This window comes from Lonchura striata, chromosome 1 (genome assembly GCF_046129695.1).
Source record: "Lonchura striata isolate bLonStr1 chromosome 1, bLonStr1.mat, whole genome shotgun sequence".
Classification (NCBI taxonomy): Eukaryota; Metazoa; Chordata; class Aves; order Passeriformes; family Estrildidae; genus Lonchura; species Lonchura striata.
The window spans coordinates 59,915,340-59,933,422 of record NC_134603.1 but is presented as its reverse complement, the minus strand read 5'-3'; the positions used below and the strand labels follow the sequence as shown (position 1 = coordinate 59,933,422).

Sequence of the window (18,083 nt, the reverse complement as noted above, 5' to 3'; positions counted from 1 at the left end):
AGTTTCTTGAGGCAGAGCAGGTGTTTCCTTTCCTGTGCTGTGGCTACCAATGACTTTGATGCCCACCCAAGCATGTCCCATGTGCTCCCACGTGTCTTGTTTGAAGGAGGGGGCTCCATCTAGCCTGTAGCTCCTTCTCTGTGCAGCACTGCTCTTCAGCCATGTGGGTAAGCCCACGTGGCTCGTTCTGTATGCTAAAATTAATGTGTGAAGCTCTTGGGTCTGCTGGCCTTTCACCGGCTGATGTAGGCTTGGGAAGTGTGCTTGTCGGTGTAGCCATATGCTACTATTTAGGAATATCTCTAAGCCTTGGACTTGGGTGGGACAAATGCACATGATTTTATTCTGGCAACCAAGAATAGTTCTTCAGATGGAGTTTGCATGTCTGTACAGCTCTAGCAAATGCTGCCCTGCACAAGGGAGGAGCAGCCAATCACTGAGAGCATAAAATGTGCCATGAAGGTTTTAATTCCTGTAATTGAGTGACCAAGAGAAGACACCTTTCTACATGTGCTTCCAGGAGACTCCCACTGCACAGAAATCTTCCTGACACATAGAGAAATTATGAGCCTGCTCACTCATGCCTAAGAGTTTTTGACCTGAAAGTGTAAAAACTCTTGTGCAATAATTAAATTTCTTGTGAAGATTTTTATAATGCTCCTGAGCACTCTTACCCACGTAGCACTGTCAGATTTTTATGTTTAAAAAATCAAAAGGATGTGTGCTTTCTCATGCAAGATACATACCTCTGTACCTTCTGGGAGACTAGGGAACATGGAAATCATAGATTCCAGGTGAAATTATTTGGGCTACTGGCCATGCTGGCCTTGTGTTGCCAAAGTGATTCAGCTAAATAAGAAGGAAGAAGTTGGAAAACAAATATTAAAAATTACTAGACTTAGGCTACAAAAGCAAGCAGCATGAATTGGAGGTGCACTGAATGAGCTTGGCACTGAGCGTGTGTAAGTTTAGAATTTCATTGGCTGTTTTGGAGGATGACATGACTACTAGGGCATAAAAGTTCCCTAATTGTGGTTGTCTTTTGGAGAGATGCATGGTCCTAAATGTCATCTCATTGCATTTAAGAGTTTTTCTCCTTTGTAGGGCAGCCAGCCCAATAAGCAGAATATAGACCTTGGCATAGATGAGAGAGGAAAATGTTTTTTTCTTTCTTTAGTCACAACTATATCAGCCCATTTGTCAGACATATCCCAGGTGTGCAGGTAAGAAATGTTCCTAGCACACCAAACAGAATTGGTTGACTTTTGTAGCCATCCACTCACATTAGTTAGTGGACCCCCTCAGTTCACCTTAATCTAAATAATTATCACTTGATTTTTAACAGGCAGCCTGCAGACCATCATATATCAACATACAAACTATCTCACTGCAGGGATTACCTCTCCTGAGATCCAGAATGAACCTTGAACCATGTGTCACAAAAGAAAATAATATAGGAAGAAAGGATGATCAAGGATGCTTTCAGTCACTCAGTCCTGTCCCATTTAATTGGCAATTATACATGATCCTGAAGTGTCCTCGAAGCCTCAGCTGCAGCCAGCTGCCTTACACCTTACAGCAGATTCTAGACCTGGAGCCATAACTGTAGCTGCTACAAGGAGAAAACAGGAAGAATCAAGGGCACCATCACCACTGTATATTGCAGCTTTACACGGTTGTTAGCACATGTCTAGCAAAACCAACTTGCCCCTGTCATGTGGTGGGCAAAACATGCCATCTCCAAACTGGTCATGGGGAAGAAGCAAAAAAAAAAAAAAAAAAAAAAGGCTGTGCAAAAGTTAGATTAGATTTAGCAAATGTGTTTCTGCCTAAATTTCCCCTCTTAGCTCAATCAAGCACTGTTTATCAAATATTTTGGCACTGTGGGAGGTAGAGGTCTGTGCTGAGGGTGATGAAGAGAGGGCAGCCCTGTGGAAGTGATTGTCCCTTCCCCACTCATTAGCTCAGGCTCAGCTGTTTCCCCATTTCCAGACTGAAAGAAGAGCTGAGAGGGGAGACTTTTATTTCCCTGGGGACAGAGACATCATCAATTATCTGCCATTCTCTGCTGCAAGCTGTCAGCGAATAGGGCAGAGGAGTACTGATAGAATTTCACCTTATCCCTTGATTTACTGATGGGCTCATCATTCAACTGCTGTGCACTTAGCATGGGCAGTACTAATTATATTAATTATATTTCTACACAGGGCATGCTTATATTAGCAGTAAGGAGACTGGTGTCTTTAAAATGGAACATCCCTGGTTCATTAACTATATAGATTTAAAAGTGTAAGCATAGTCATTATGTCCACTGCTGAAGTGGATCTCTCAAACCACAGAAGCATTTAATATAATTTTAGATGTGCAACTTGCATTATATTGAGAGCAAAATTTATACTGCATGTAGAAGACAGTAGTATTATATCACATAACTGTTAAATGTAGACTGAGAAACTTGATCACTCCTTTGGTGTAGCACCAGAATGCCCTTAGCGCTGTTCAGCTGTGGGGATACCCGTCAGGTCAGTAAGAGATCTGGGTGAATCCTCAGGGGCTGAGCTTTGCTGAAATTACATAGCAACTGCATCCATTCACATCATCAGGATACTACTGGATTATTAAATTCAGAGGTAGGTTTATGTAGTTGATAGCAGAGAGACCTGTGAATGGTTTAAGAGGCAGGAAAATAAATCCCTCTCAACAGAGGATGTGACAACAACATGAGAGATACTCATCACTCAAAGTGTATTTGTGAGATGGGTATCATAATAATCCATGGATGCAATACCCATATTGCAGCCATTGTCTCTGTGAATTTGGGCCAAGGAACTGATACAGAGTCTGCAATTTTCTGAGGTTGATTGGAAATATCTGAGATGTCATATTATGAATATTAGTTTAAATCTTAAGAACAGATGGTGTTGGTACAATAGAGTCAACCTTTAACCTGACCAATGGAAAATAACTGAACAGAGCTGGGATATTTCACCAGTTCCTACTGCTACCTCCTTTTATCTCAGTTTTCTTCTGTACAGAAATTAAACATACATTATTCACCAAGATTATATATAATATGTAGGGAGAGGCCACAAGCCTATCTGGGCTCTGAGTTCTGACCATTTTATGCAAAAGCAAAGCAAAAGTAGCTCCAGGCAGGTCTTCAATTTGCATTTCAATTCCACTTCTTGCACATTTTTTCTGGTATCTTGGGGAAAGTCTCAGCTACTAATGCCTTTCAAAGCCATCTGAATGCTTGAGCAAAATAAAGAAAATAAATAAGTACATTCCTTTTCCAAGATTATTTATTTTTTAAGTTAGCTCAAAGGAAAAGAAAATCAAAACAATTCCAGTATTTCTGCACAGTCAGATTTGCACACTAAGATCCTGTTCAGAGTGAAAGCCATTTGTATTCCATTCATATTAATAGAGAAGAGACATCATGCAGAAGATGCTAGGGTTTTCACAACAGTTTTGAATCTAAAGCCCTTTTCATAGCCAGCGTGGTTGTGATTAGCACCCCATTTCAAGTTTTGCTTTATCTCTCTTATTTTTTGAGGAATGGTTGATGTTTATGCAGCTAAATCTCCTCTGACTGTCAATGTTGTTTAGCTCCTCCTAGGTCTCCAGATGTTGTCAGGGTGTGTGTGTTAATGATCCTGTCAAGCCATGCATGTACTGAACACTTGCAAGGGATTTTATTTCTGCTCCTTGGCACTCTGGACCAGATTTTTAATGCAAATCCTTGTATGGGAGCATGCAGATTGCAGCCTAATTGTCTGAAGGTTATTTGCAAACCCAAAGGGAACTTGCTGTGCAGACCCCAGAGTACTGTGGTCAGGTGGTTTCCGCTCTGTCTCGCAGGAGGTGGCTCTCTGTGGAGTTTGAACTGTTAGAGATAAGCTGGCACAGGGAAACTCTGTACCATCTATAGGGATGTGAGGTTTGACCCTGGAAGCTGAAAAATGCCTTCTGGCAAGTGCTGTGCCAGGTATCAGCAAGCCTGAGCACAGCTCAGCCCTGCAGAGGTGTGCAGAGAGCCTTGTGGATGTAGGGGTGAGTACAGAGTCAAATTTGGGCTCTCATTGACCAAAGACTCAAGTATCTCCAGCTGTGCCTGGAGCATGTTTATCCCTGTGTGAGTTAGCCAAAGTGCATCCTCACTGTGGTATCTTCTGAGTTTGTGAGGAGTAGCTGCTCCAGAGCCTCTCTGTTCCTCCACGCTCTCCTCTGTCTGTGGGTTTCTGCCTAATACAGGTGCTCATGGCCCTGGTCTGCCTGAGAGCAACTTCTCTGTCCCAGGGGTTTATCCTTGCTGTGGTTAAACTCTCTGAGCCCTGAGCTGGGTGGGCTGCATCTGGGCTAGGCTGGGACACGAATGGTCAAGTACCATTACCACCGGAAAGGAGAAAACTGTCTTTGACTGCACCCCTTGTGGTATCTCTGAGGCTGTTCAGTCAAGGGGACAGCCCTCACTTCCAAAAGAGGAAGATGTACTCTGGGTCGTGTAATAGAGAAAATGTCTCATCAGCAGTAGTGCTGGCAATGCTGAGACTGAAAGAAGTGTTTCTGGCAGAGTTCTTGCAGAAATATTCCTGACAAAGCTGCTCCTTGGGCAATGCAGTCTCCTCCAAAGAGAAAAAGTAGTTCGCCATGGCACCTACTGCCACCCCAAAGAGTATTTGCCCAGCTTAACGCTCCAAATTAAATATAACTCAGCAGTGCACAATGTTTCCCCACATATTTGCTTTCTGCAGTGAATGTTTGCCATGCAAGCACCATGTAGCTCTGTTGCTTATCATTAATAAATGTGTTCAGTTGTGAAGGCTCACAGTGTAGATCTCTGGCTTTCACAAATGGCTGCTTTATTGGGCACTCGCAATCATTCCTGATCTGTGGGGATGAGAGGGCGGTTTAGACTTGCTGTCACCCTCTCAGCCCTGTAGGTCAGAGTTGTCAGAGTCTCACAGAACATGAGCTGCACTGCCTGCAGGCAGCTCCAGCCCCTGCCATACCATCCTGCTTCATTACCAAGCTCGGCTACTGGAGTGAAATGAACTGGGGCCACGGGGCAGGCTGAGTCCAGCTTTTAAAATAGAGGGAAAAGAATGACTAAAACCCCTCTTTTTCATTTTCTGTCACGTTATTTTTAAGCTGGCCTAGTTTCTCAGTCCATTTCACAGCACAGTTGTGTCATCAGCTGAACTGACATCCCAGGAAGGATGGAGGCAATGAAAGGATGTGTCCTGCAGGATGGAGGAGCTGTGTCTGGGAGTACCTGCTGACCAGCTCCCTCTTCTCCAACATCCCTGTTTTCCTCCTGCTCCGTGCCCTGCTGCTTGGCCTGTGTTGACCATGGTGCTCCTCACGAATTGGTGGAGCCATTCTTCTTATCAGAGTAGCACAAAACCAAGCCAGCAGAAAAATCAATTTAATTGTTTGCCGAGGGCAGAGACAGGAAAAACAATGGATTAAGGAGAAAAGGAAGATAAAGGCATCCCCCTTTTCTCTTGTGGCAGCAGATAGAGCTGCTGTGAACTGTAGCACTTTTCTGCTATTTATTTGTGGATGGATTGAAATCATGCTAGTTTAGTGCAGATGCCAAGCTGGGCACTGGAATTGAGCACACAGGGCAAGGGCTTCCTCCCTGCTGGGCCCCCCCCAGACACATGAAATGCAGAGCATACAGTGCCTGGAGCTTGTTTAGTCCTCTCTCTTCACGGTGGAGGGCATCCCTCTCATCACGACATGTCACGGCTGCACATGCACCCACCGCATCTTCCTTCTCAGCAGCCCCTGGGCTGAGCAGCCATGGGAGCAAGGATCAAAGTGGAGCTGTAGGGCATTCATGATGTATCAATCCTTTTTAAAATTATTATTGTGTATAATCACACTTTGCAGTGACAGTGAGCACTTCCTAAGGGCCCTGCACACTGCCATAATAATTCCCAGGACAGATGGGGACACTGTGGCTGGGGGTGAAGCATGCCAGGCATGGTAGAAATTGGGGATGGCATTGGGATTATGACATTGAAGTATCTGGTTTCTAGTCCCACATCCAGACCCTCTTCGTGTTGCTGGTACGTTTTCAGTAGACCCTGGGCTGGAAGTCAGAAGTTAAAATAGGACTGTTTTGGTTTTAAGTGGGGATGATTTGGAAATGCAAACAGATTTGTGCCCTGGCTTGCAGCCCCTCGTGGGGTCCAGGTACCCCTTAATGTCACGGATGGACACCAGGCTGTCTGGCCTCACTGCCTGCCTTTTACTGTAATTCCACCCTCACTGATATGCTTTCTGTTGTTTTTCAGGAATATCTCCAAGGCTCCCTGACATCATGTCAATAGGATCACATTCATTCTCCCCAGGAGGTCCTAATGGGATTATTAGAAGTCAGTCCTTTGCTGGCTTCAGCGGGCTTCAGGAAAGACGGTCCAGGCAAGTACCCATGTTCCCTAAGGGGAATTTCAAAATCAGGCTGTAAGGGAGTCCTGGGCTTTAGGGGGTGAAGAAGAAAAGGAGATGAGAGAGGACTTCTTTATCTCTGACTCTACCAGATAAAGTGTCCTAGGCTAAAATGTCTCTATATATTTTTTATATAACTAAGCTGTTACCCTCAGCCTGTTTGCCTCTCCCCCATTAATGCAGGGCTTCCTCCCATGCCTCAGAGCTGTGAGAGAATTTCAGAGAACCATTTTATCTATGCAGTGATCTTTTCAATATGTGAAATATGCAGGAACACTGCACATGATACACTTGCCATCACCTCCTGTTTAAGACCACTGCTGCCTAAAAGACAGTTTTCTCATTGCTGCACCACTACGAATCCAAAACAAAGCTCTTTTCCTGAGCTTGGCTGCAGAGCCTTTCTGTGCACTGCCCCTTAGCTACACAGGACTTGGGGCTTTTAGTCAGGCATGCCCAAGCCATGCAGTCCTGGATGCTCCCAGAGGCTACTTTACAATTGATTTTAACTTGTGCAGTCTCCCAGTGCCAGACCACCAGTTAGCAACTGAGGAGTAACAGCAGGCAAAGGGCCTCATGTTGTCAGCCCAAATCAGTGATGGTTGTTAGATGTTGACCTACCCGGCAGCAAAATCCCCAAAGAGGCACCTGTATGCAGCAAAACTGTCCTCACTTTGCCATGCACTCCATACTCAAGACCAGTGATGTTGTTCTCCAGAAGCTCTCTTAATCAAATCCCAATCTTCCTTAGGACCCACAGGCATTATACCTGAGATTATCTTGGCTCTTCTTTCTTTTTAGCACTTGGATGTAGTTCAGCTCTCTCATGGGCTCTCTGATGTGAGTTAGGACAGGCATGGTGCAAAACAGAGAAATGTCTGATGAGCCTCAGCTTTGGCCTTGCATTTCCAGACAAGCGTTTATGTCTTGGGAAGCACATATCCCAGGCTACTCAGATTCTTAACCCGTAGGGAAATGCAGGCCTCTAACTGGCAGGCACAGAAGTAGATACATTTTTTGCAAGCAGATATAATATCAGAAGATTTCTTCAAGCTAAACTCCTTTGAGATTTCTATGATTTATAGGGATTTCTTCCTCTTTGATGTTCATTTTGCAGGTGTAACTCCTTTATTGAAAATTCCTCCGCGCTCAAGAAGCCCCAAGCAAAGGTGAAGAAAATGCATAATTTGGGCCATAAGAACAGCACCACACCCAAAGAACCCCAGCCCAAAAGGATGGAAGAGGTCTACCGAGCCCTGAAGAGTGGCCTGGAGTAAGAGCTTTTATCCTGCTTGTTAACTGAAGCTTTCTGTGACATTTTAGAGCCTAGAGAAACAAGAAGATGAATCCTTCCTCATAAGAGATGAACATACACCTCTTGAAGTCTGGATTGTGACACTTGGTATCTAAAATATTTGTCTGAGAAACAGGAATACAGGAAGCAGAATCCATTTCCATTCACATTTTGAGAAAAGCTCCCAAAGTCTGGGATTTCAGCGTCAGATTTTTTTTCCCTCTGAGTTTCATAGAGTCCTATCAAAGGCTTGTATTGCCTTTCAGATAACATCCCACATGATAACAGGGCTTTTATCAGCCAATGCAGGCATAGCGACTGGAAGGCACCAGCCCATAAACTAAGCAGCAGATTAGCTTACTTGAAACTGGTTGTTCAGTGTAAAGAGAACACCGAGCTCTTCCACACAGTTAAATAAGGGGGCTCCTATTTATTCCCAAAAAGGCAGCAGGGAGCTGCTTTGAGGACAGATCAATGTAAATGAGTTTTTTGTCTGTAAACACATCCAGTGAGGAAAGTCATTTGTCAGGCAGATTTTCTTTTGAGATGGTCATCAGCCAGCTTGGTATGTGCTGCAGAGCTCATGCATCGTTCTCTGGTTTGTGTTTGCAGTGAGTATCTGGAAGTTCACCAGACAGAGCTGGATAAGCTGACTACTCAGTTAAAAGACATGAAAAGAAACTCACGCCTGGTACGTGCCATGCTTTTCCTTTGTGTAGATGCACAGTGGCCTTCTTGAGGTGCTGGAGCAGTCAAGGGATGGGTGTGGGATACAGGGAATCTGCACTGACACAAATTCCCTTTTAGCCATGGTATTGTTTGTGATTTCTGTTGAGTGTCAAACACTACTTTCTCATGGTGCTGTTGTGTTGCAAAATTAATCAGTTTTGTGTTCTCTGTTGCAGGGAGTCCTGTATGATTTAGATAAGGTATGCTACTCCCTTGAACACTCATTTTGCAAGGAAGCATTAATATCCACACAGTGAACATGGAACCTTTCTCAGAGGGATCTGCTAGCCATGCCAACACCTGCATTTTCAAAGGAAGAAGTCCCACTCCCCTCCTCTTCCCAGGGGCTCTGGTATTGCCCGTTAATGCAGCATCAAACACTGTGTGCTCACTAATCTGGCATCAAATGTACCCCACCAACCCTTTTTCTGAGGTCTGCCAGGTCAGACTGGCTCTGGGATGGGCACAGACAGAGAGACAGAGCCCTGCCAGGCAAGGAAGGAAGGAAGCAGAGGAGGGACTTCCTTTCTCTGTCAGCTGACAGCCCTTAAATCCATTCCCTTTTGCAAATTCTCTCAGCCAGCTCCACTCAGATGGGGGCTGATAGCAGCACACCAGGGGGCTGGAGGGGGATCCAGGTAAAGCCCCAGTTCATTCCTGCCAGTTTTGAAGAAAGAAAAATTGAAAATACATTTTCCCTGCAGGAAAATTTGGGTGAAAGAAAAGCTTTCAAAAACATTTCCTGAACAAGTCTGACTTTTTTTTTTTTTTCAGTCAAAATTCCAAGCTTGGGTTTAGTCTCAAAACCAGCTTGCTGTGGAAGACTGTGGATCTTAAAATTCAAAACCTGAGCAATATTAATAATGGGATCTCAAAGTACTGAAAACATTATTTTTTAACCTAAAAAAAAGCTCTGCTTTCTTTGTTTGTTTGGTTTTTGTTTTTTTTTTTTTAATAATTAGAAAAACCTATAGAAATCCCATCAAATGAAAACTCTAAAAATACACATTAGGTAAAGGAAGTGAAGGTGCTTCATTGTCAGCAGCAGCTTAACAGTAGTAGGATGGGACAACTGATTCTGGATTCATGGTCAAGGAAATCCTATGTGGTTTAAGGAGTATCTTGGATCCATGGGGACTAGCAGAGATAGCGTGGCAGTGTCTTACTGATTTATTTAAAGATGCCTCACCTCTGTCTTTTCCTTTCTTTCAGCAAATCAAAGCGGTTGAAAGATACATGAGAAGGCTGGAGTTCCACATTAGCAAGGTAATGAGCTCTCTCCTATCATCTTTCTTCTGCATCTGTTCCTATATTATTGAGGAAACAAACCCTTGGCCTCCTGCTGCCCCTTTGTGCTGGGGAGGCTGCTCCCAGATTGGCTGTTTTTTCCATGATAGGCTGGTGGTTGGAGCCAAAGAAAGGGTTTCCACACAGACCCCAAAGTCCAGCCATGCCCCAAGACACTCCCACATACTTTTAGGTACAGAGAAAACATAGGGTTGGAGACTTGCTGGGGAAGATGTATCTCACAGCATGCTTATTGTCAGACTTTAGATAGAAGGAGAGTTGCATCTGAAAGTAATTTAATTCAGCAGTTATCTCTAGCACACACAGCAGCTAGTTTGGATTTATTCCTGGATTTCACTGCTAATGCTTTTGCTGCGTGGTTTGGGGCCCGCATCCACCTGAATGCATTGGTGAGAATATCAGTGGAGGTACTTGTGATTTACACTAATACGTTTTAGAGCTGGATGAAATCCATGGCATGTATTCCCTTACTTATAAACATATCTGCTAGTCATTAGTTGCTTTTTTGAGGAAATGACAAAGGAATGAATTATTTTTGACAGATGAAATGTCTTTTGAGAGTCATTTGAAAAGCATTTGTGCAGCTTCAAGTCCTCTAATTATGACAACCTATCCAAACCTTTTAGTTTCAGTCCTCTCTTACTCTTGGAGCTGAAAATAAAAATATAAATTATGAGGCGATAGACTGAGATTTTGTTCCCCAAGCCACCTACTCCCTTGCTGGCAACATGAATGGCAAAAATAAGTACTTGAACATTTCCATTCAAATCCTTCCCACTTCAGCCTGCTCAGAGCTAATGGTTTCTGGGTTTATAATAAGAGTGAAAAGCACCAAACGTGAGGGGTAACGTTGGTCCGTGTTACTCAGGCTTGCCAACTACGTGAGTTCACTCTCTGTAACCCACGGCAACAGAGACAAAAGGAACAGAGTGTGTGGCATTAAAGCCCACAGGCTCGGGCAGGTGGAGAAACATCTTTGTTTCTAAGGATAGAAAAGAGTTTTTTCAGCAGTATTTAATCAGGGACAGAGAGATGCCCTCTCTCTTTTACCTGCCACTGCTCTGTAAAGGAAGCAAAGCAACGAAAAGGGGGTGTGCCACAGCAGATCCCACATACTTGGGGAGCAGATGAGCATGTCCTAGCCACACTCACATGGGCAGGAGCAGGATATCAATCCCAGACCAAGGCTCCACTCCAATGTCAGAAGTAAATACCAAATGACAACTATTTATAGCAGCTGTCTTTAGCTTGCTGACTTGCAAGGGAAACAGGAGTGAATATGAGTGCAGAAAGTTTTTTTTGTCACTTCAAAATGGCAAAATGATGCCTGTGTCTTCATGATCTTATGCCGAACTCTTGCACTTTGCAAAGCATTCACTGTTTTGGGTAGGGTGTCCTCAGGTCAGAGGCTTCAGCACCCAGTTTTTCAAGATAGCCTTGTAAAAATTGACCCAAGGCTTTGAAGCCATCAGGAAGACAAGTCCCATTCCAAACAAATTAGCAACAGCACTTTTTGTTAGATGCTAAGCAGACTTGGAAAATAGGATTTGAAACATGCCTGGATTGTCACATCAGGCTCATCTCTAACATAGCACACAAAATCACAGACTGGCGAAGCCAAGGTGCTGGATGCTTTCATAGAGAGAAATAATGCCATGAAAATCTATTGCTGAGCAGGAGCACTGTTGGACACAGAGTGACCTCTTGATTTCAGAGATAACAATGGAGTTATTTTAGGTAAACCCAAATATCATCCTTTTTTAGGAGGGATATTAGAAGCAGAAAGAAGAGACAGCTTCTTCAATTTTTGTCTTTCTCCTCACCCTGATAGTCAGGTTAGAAAACACACATCTTCTGTATTTGACAGATTTAGTTTATAAAAATATAAACCACTATATATAGCTGGTGTGTATATGTGCATGTATTACTCAGTTGGAGTAAATGTATGCATTCAGTACAGGGATTAGAGGGAAAAGGGAAACCAAAGCGTGAGGTGTGTAAATCCACTGCCCCTCCAAAGTCAGATCCAGGTGAGACTTCAAACTGTGTGAGACTATGCTTTGCAAAACTTCTCGAGCACTTACAGTATGTTGAGTCTCTAAGTTATGTGAAAAGAAAGTAAGAAAATGACTAGATGTAAATGTCTGGGGTGGGGTTGAAGTTCAAAATACTTTTTTATCTTGACATCAGCTGTTTGTAAGCCCTTGTGCTGATTCCTAGTAGGACTCCCAGTTTCTGGAGAATGGACAGTAAGAGTTCAAAATAACACTTTCAGCTTCCAATACTACCTATTAGTCAAATATTGCAACAGCTTTGATCCATGACTGATATCACCAAAACCACTGCTGACCCTGTTAAATGTGCCATTTACCACTTCCAGTTGCATTTGGCAGTGTGGGCTTTGCAGTTGCCTTTTAAAGAGCTCTTCCACAGTGAGATGTTTGAGAAGCTGGATGCATTTCTGCCTCACTGTTACGATGGGGAGAGCATGAGTAGCAATGCTTAGAGGCATGCAGGGCAAGCAGGTGAATTGCTGGCATCTACTATGGCTCTATTGAGATTTTTACAGTGGAAGTTTTTTTCATCTTGTGTTCCTTTTCCACAGACTGTAACACTATCACAGCTTCATTTCCTCAGCCCCTTCATTGGATATAATTGTTTGGCTGAGTTTTCTTTTAATGCAAATTACTTCATTGTGTTTGCTTTATTTTGCTGGAGTTTCTGGATTTTCTTTCAGTACACTTTCCTTGTTCCCACTAGGTGGACGAGCTTTATGAAGCCTATTGCATCCAAAGACGTCTCTGTGATGGTGCCAGCAAAATGAAGCAAGCTTTTGCAATGTCTCCTGCCAGCAAAGCAGCTCGAGAGAGTTTGACCGAAATCAACAGGAGCTACAAGGAGTACACAGAGGTACATCCTCATCAGTTCATTCTTTTCACTCTCACACTGTTTGAAAGCCATGGGAACTTTGCCACTAATTTCAGGGAGAGTTTCATCCAGACAGAAGAAATGAAAGCCAAACTCAGCAAAGAAGAATTAGTATTTGTTTTTCTTCAGGTGAATACCTGATGTCTGACAAAGACAGGTTACATGGGCCCAAAGAGTTCCTTGAAATAACAGGTTAGACTTTAGGAGAGCAGGGAACTAGGAACTGAAAAAAAAAAAAAAAAAGCAAAAGCAGAAATCTGCCTCAAACCTACTTAAACTCCTACTACCTCCTTCATCCCTACATCTGCCTGCAGATGTAGGGATGGTAGCTTGACTAGAAATGATGTGCGTACAGACATATGCTGCATCCTGTGTGTTGTACTTGCTGGGATCAAAATCTATTTTATTAAACAGGCAGGAGATGATGAGCAAGTCTAATAGTGTTTTAGACTTCCCAGCACACAAGCTGTGACAACCTTCCAGAACCTGAAGGAAGAAGTGGAGAGGGTCTAATACCAGTCTCTCTCAGACTTCTTTCTAAATGTAGTAGATGTTTCCTGAGAGATTAAATCATGCTGGGAGCTACTTTGGCATAGAGCTGCTGCTGTTGGCACAAGTCCTGGCTGGATAGGACCAGAACAGTGAGCAGGTTATACTCCAAGGGCAAAAGCTTCCCTTTTGCCATCAGGAGGATTAGCATGCAGCAGCAGAGAAGCACAGGGTTAAAGTGTCAAAAAAGCAGGCAAAGGTGCCATTTTTTAGGGCCAGACCTAGCTAAACAAGAAGGATGGCTCTGAGATTGATGTTATTGCAAAATATCTTGAATCTATCCTTACAAGCAGACCTTTAAAAAAAAATCCTAAAGAGGTTTTGTCTGCCCTCACTGCTTTCTTTCCCTACACAGAACATGTGTACCATAGAGGCAGAGCTGGAAAATCTGTTGGGGGAGTTTTGCATCAAGATGAAAGGTAAGTGCCTTTTCACCTTTCCCTTCTTTCTCAGAAACAGTAGCAGCTGCTGCACACATTGGTGAGGGAATTGAGACGTGCTGTGTGATATGCATTTATGACAGGTGGGGTTTCCCACCCATTGCTGAGCCTTCAAACTCCCAATTCACACCCTGCCCACTGGGAAGGATTACAAAAACAGGAACACTAATGCTTACAGACTTTCTGATATTCTGCTTTTTGTTTTCTGGAGTAATTACCTCCCACAAAGACTCCTCCCAACAGCCAAAGCAATTTCGTTTTGAAGACTGCTGTAATTTTTGCCTCTATTTTCAGTAATTCTTTGAGAAGGTGACTGGGAAAGTATCTGAATTGCCATGGAGCTGAACTTGAAATTTAAAATACCTTCTTAATTTGACATCAGCTATTTCTAACTCCTTTGCTTTTGCTAATTTCGACCAATACTATTTTTGACCAAATGTAAAAAAAGCAAAAAGCTGGGGATAGTTTTTGTAGATAATTCTGTGATGGCATTCACCTTTCCATTTTATTCCTTGTCTTTATGACAGGGGAGTTTACAATGGAATCAGTTTTACTTGAAGCCTCAATGGATCATCAGGTATTGCTAATGCTATTATCCCTTTAAGACTCGATGTCTTAAAGAAGAGATTGGGAGGGGATATCTATTTTGGATCTTCAGTCACTGGCATGAGAATAGTTCTATAAAACAAAGTCAGCATCTAAATATTAATGAAATCTTAATTCGTCACTTGATATCTTGCCATTTAAAACATCCATAGTATTGCTGGTGGAGTTTTGAGAGCTCACAAATCTCATACAAAGCTTTGGTTCTGCCTGCCTTGTCACAGTTTTTTCCTATGGTTGCATTGCATGAGATTAAGATTAATCTTAGATTAAATTAAAATAGCTACTCTGTGCTTTCATATTATAGAAAATTGCAGCAGATGTTCACCTAGCTCCATCCCTCAGGTTTTAAATGAACACACAGAGACTGAGACAGATATTTCTGTACAGGAACCCACAGCAGAACCACAGCATGGACGTGCTGAATGAAACAATGCCATAGAGTGTGTAAAGGGATTTTCCAGTTCCATTGGAGTATTTCTTTGCTTGCTGTAAGTGCAGTGCACAGTTCCTGGCAGTGGGACATGTTGCAGAAGTGTCACAAATATCTCATCTGAAGAGGTCTGGCCCCTTCTCTTTGGATGCCAAATCCTCTGGCAAAATTCAAGGACTCTGGAGAAGGCAGGTACTGCACTCATGAGCAGCAGCAGAGCACAGAGCACAAGCAGCAGTTGCTTCTAAATCCAGTTTGCATCATGTAAAGAAGCCCAAATTAGAAAACAGCAAATAGAAATGCCAGATTAAGTGTTCTTTAATTAGGGCATCTGAGATTTCTATCTAGATACTTCTCCCTAGGAATAGGAATCCTATAGGACAATACAGCCACTGCTATTGCTAAGGCTTGCAGCAGCTCTGGCAAAAAAGCCTGCATATCACACAGCAAGTTTCCCCGTTAAGTTATACTGCAGCATATCCAGCTAACTTTAGGATCTAATTTGAAATCAAAGCATTCCTCTCCCCAAAGCTTATCTGTTCCTAGCCATTCCAGTGAAAGTTATTTTTATTTTGTGCCCTCTGTCACTTACACTGAAAGCAAGCCAACCTACACAATGCTGTCAGGAAGCAGGGGAGCTGCACAGAGCTTTTATGACTGATTTTTATAGGAAACAAAAAAAGCCTAATCATTTTTCAGAATCAAGATAATAAATGTGCCAGCAGGCTTAGCTAACTGGTCAGGATTAATCAGTTGTTGAAATTTACCAGGGAAACCCAGTGTGGAAGTTCCTGTATGGAATCTGTGTGTCCCGTTGTGATGTACAGGAAAGTGCCCTTATAGCTGCTAGAAGAGGCAGGCAGCAGGAGGTGAAAAGCCCAGGTGTTTCACTCAAGGGAGAGCAATACGCTGGCCTGACACAGCGGTGGCTCTGCCACACAGAGCAAACCCCAGCAGCCAGGAGTCCAGCATGCACGTTCTGCATGAGCTTCAGCTGGCCCTGCCTCCTTATCACAGCCCCGTGATGGCCCTGTTCCCTAATTACTTATGCTGACCCCCCAGAAGCAAGCTCCTGGCCTGCCTGCATTAAAGGCCCAGTGCTTTAACAAAGGCATGATGTTTGAAATTGTATGATGGAGCCATTGGTTCCTGCCATTTTTTTAGTCCTCAAAAGCCATTCAGTCAGCAGAAACTTGTTTCCTGTCAAAGTACTTATGGCCTTATGTCAAGTCTGCATTTAGCCTCCTCTTCATCATTCTGAAAAGACTTGGCCAGCCTGGCTGAAAAAACAGCTCAGAGACCTAAACATCCATATGGAGTTTTTAGCTGGAGTTTCCTCACCCAACCACTCCATTCACTGGGCAAAAAAGGGACCTTTTATTTTCCTTACATGGTGATGTGTCTCAGGAGAGATCAAATTCACTTATAAAAGCATGCCTCAGGAGAGAGAAGCAGTGGTGGAGTACTAGTAATCTTAAATTATTAATAAACAGTAAAGAAATTAGAAAGGAATTGGTAATATGAGCTCTGTGCAAGGCCCTCTCTGTTCTGCTGAACACTAAGATGAGCAAATAAAACTATTTTCTGGTCAAAGATGTGGAAGAGACAGATAAGCAGATCACAGTGACAGTCTATGACTGCATGCAGGGATTGAGTTGCTCCTACAGTACAACTAGCAGGATGAAGTCATCCCTGCAAATACAGCCAGCACTAGCACTCCTCACAGTTGCTGTGATTTTAACACACCCCTGTGTGTTCCATTGGGGCATCCTTTCTCTGCCACAGAATGTGTATGTGGCCTCAAGATGGTTTCTATGGGCACTGCAACACTAGAGGCATAGATTTAGGCTCACACAGGCAAAGCTGGGTAAGTTTTCATACCAAAACAAGTTCAATGGCTACATATGGAGGGGAATCCGTGAGAAAGGAGAAGCTCCCTCTGTGGGAAAAACAACCAGTGGAATCCTGTAGAAAAGCAGGTCAGCAGGCCAGGAGAGGGGTGGTAATTCCCCTTGGATTTCAGTGTGGAGCCTCAGGAAACTTCATTTCATATGCACAGTGCTGATATAAAAATAGCATTGTTATGTCCTACCTTAAAAAAATCCCCAAACCAAACATAGATCACAAGTGCTTTGCTGTGCTACTTCTCTCACTCTGGGGAAAAAATGCTATTGAACTGGTATTACAGATGTCAGTCATATTTTGTGATGCACATATTATTGAAAGACACTCAGCTATTATGGGAATGATAATGTTATGGAAATGCCAAGCAGAAGGAGCCCCTGTTGCTTGCTGTGTCTCCCTGAAGATGTACTAAAAAGGAATCTGTGTTGAAGCATGGAGCTTGGTCAGTCAGTGCTGAGCAGCATACAGGGGGATCAGCAGCTCGCCTACACCTCACCATGGGAAGGGCTCTCAGCTGAGTGTCTGAAGCCAGATGATGTCAGGAAGCTGTTTCTCCTTTTTCTATAGTTACTATAGAAAAGGAAACTTTAGGGTCTAATAGGGAAAAAAGCTGGAAGGTGTAAATATTCCATGTGCAAGAAACCACAGCCCAGTGAATTTTACACAAAATAAAGAAGAAAATTAAGATGGTGGGTTGTCTTGGTTTGGAGGGTGCACAGGCAGTAGTAAGAGGGGGGATATAAACAGCAGCTGGGGGGCTGCAGGAGAGTGTTGCTCTCTTTTGCCAAGTGTGGCCCTAGGCACCCCACTGCACCCCACTTCTGGGCTCAGCCACACCTGGCAGCCCAGGCCCTCCCACAGCCTCTCTGTGTCTTTCTTTCTCAGGTCTGGCTGGATTCGCTCGGCTCTGCCCAGGTGATCAATACGAGGTATGTCTGCATGAGTTTGTTTATTAAATAGCAAAAGAAGGCATACCTCTGCTGCTTTTTACATCCTTGCAAGCACCCTTTACTGAATGCATAGGCTCTACTTCATCACAGAGCTAAGTGGCAGAGAGGATAACTGAATAACCATTGCTTAAGACCCAGTGTTACCTGCTGGGAGGCTGCGTCAGGATCTCTGGTCATTGCGGTGTTTCAGTAGAGATCATCAGGAGTGTGTTAATTAGAGGTGGATTAAAAGAAAAACCTCCAGCTCTGCCAGACATACAAGAAATTTGTAGTGGATTGATAGTGGATCCCTCCAACCAGAACTTCCTAGCTGCCTAGACCATAGATTCATTTGTTCCCACACCCATTCCCTGTGACAAATGACTCCTGCTGCTCTCACTCCTGCTTCCTCTGTGGGTCATTTAGTTGGTGCAGGTCCAGCTGGCCCAAAGTGGTCTTCAAGCTCTTGATGCTTCAAATTGGGTTACTGCACTATGGATGGCGTT

General features: G+C 43.5%; 1 protein-coding gene across 6 annotated transcripts in view; it reads left to right on the top strand.

Moving 5' to 3' along the window:
• Positions 1–18,083, top strand: part of RIPOR2 (RHO family interacting cell polarization regulator 2) — a 107,174-nt gene that overhangs the window by 67,220 nt on the left and 21,871 nt on the right. For all 6 annotated transcript variants that reach the window (XM_021528657.3, XM_021528658.3, XM_021528660.3 and 3 more), the window contains exons 2-9: positions 6,306–6,432; positions 7,577–7,732; positions 8,366–8,444; positions 8,659–8,682; positions 9,695–9,748; positions 12,551–12,700; positions 13,623–13,686; positions 17,534–17,577. In XM_021528657.3, the coding sequence (XP_021384332.1) occupies positions 6,306–6,432; positions 7,577–7,732; positions 8,366–8,444; positions 8,659–8,682; positions 9,695–9,748; positions 12,551–12,700; positions 13,623–13,686; positions 17,534–17,577 (698 nt within the window). The remainder of the gene's footprint in view (positions 1–6,305; positions 6,433–7,576; positions 7,733–8,365; positions 8,445–8,658; positions 8,683–9,694; positions 9,749–12,550; positions 12,701–13,622; positions 13,687–17,533; positions 17,578–18,083) is intronic.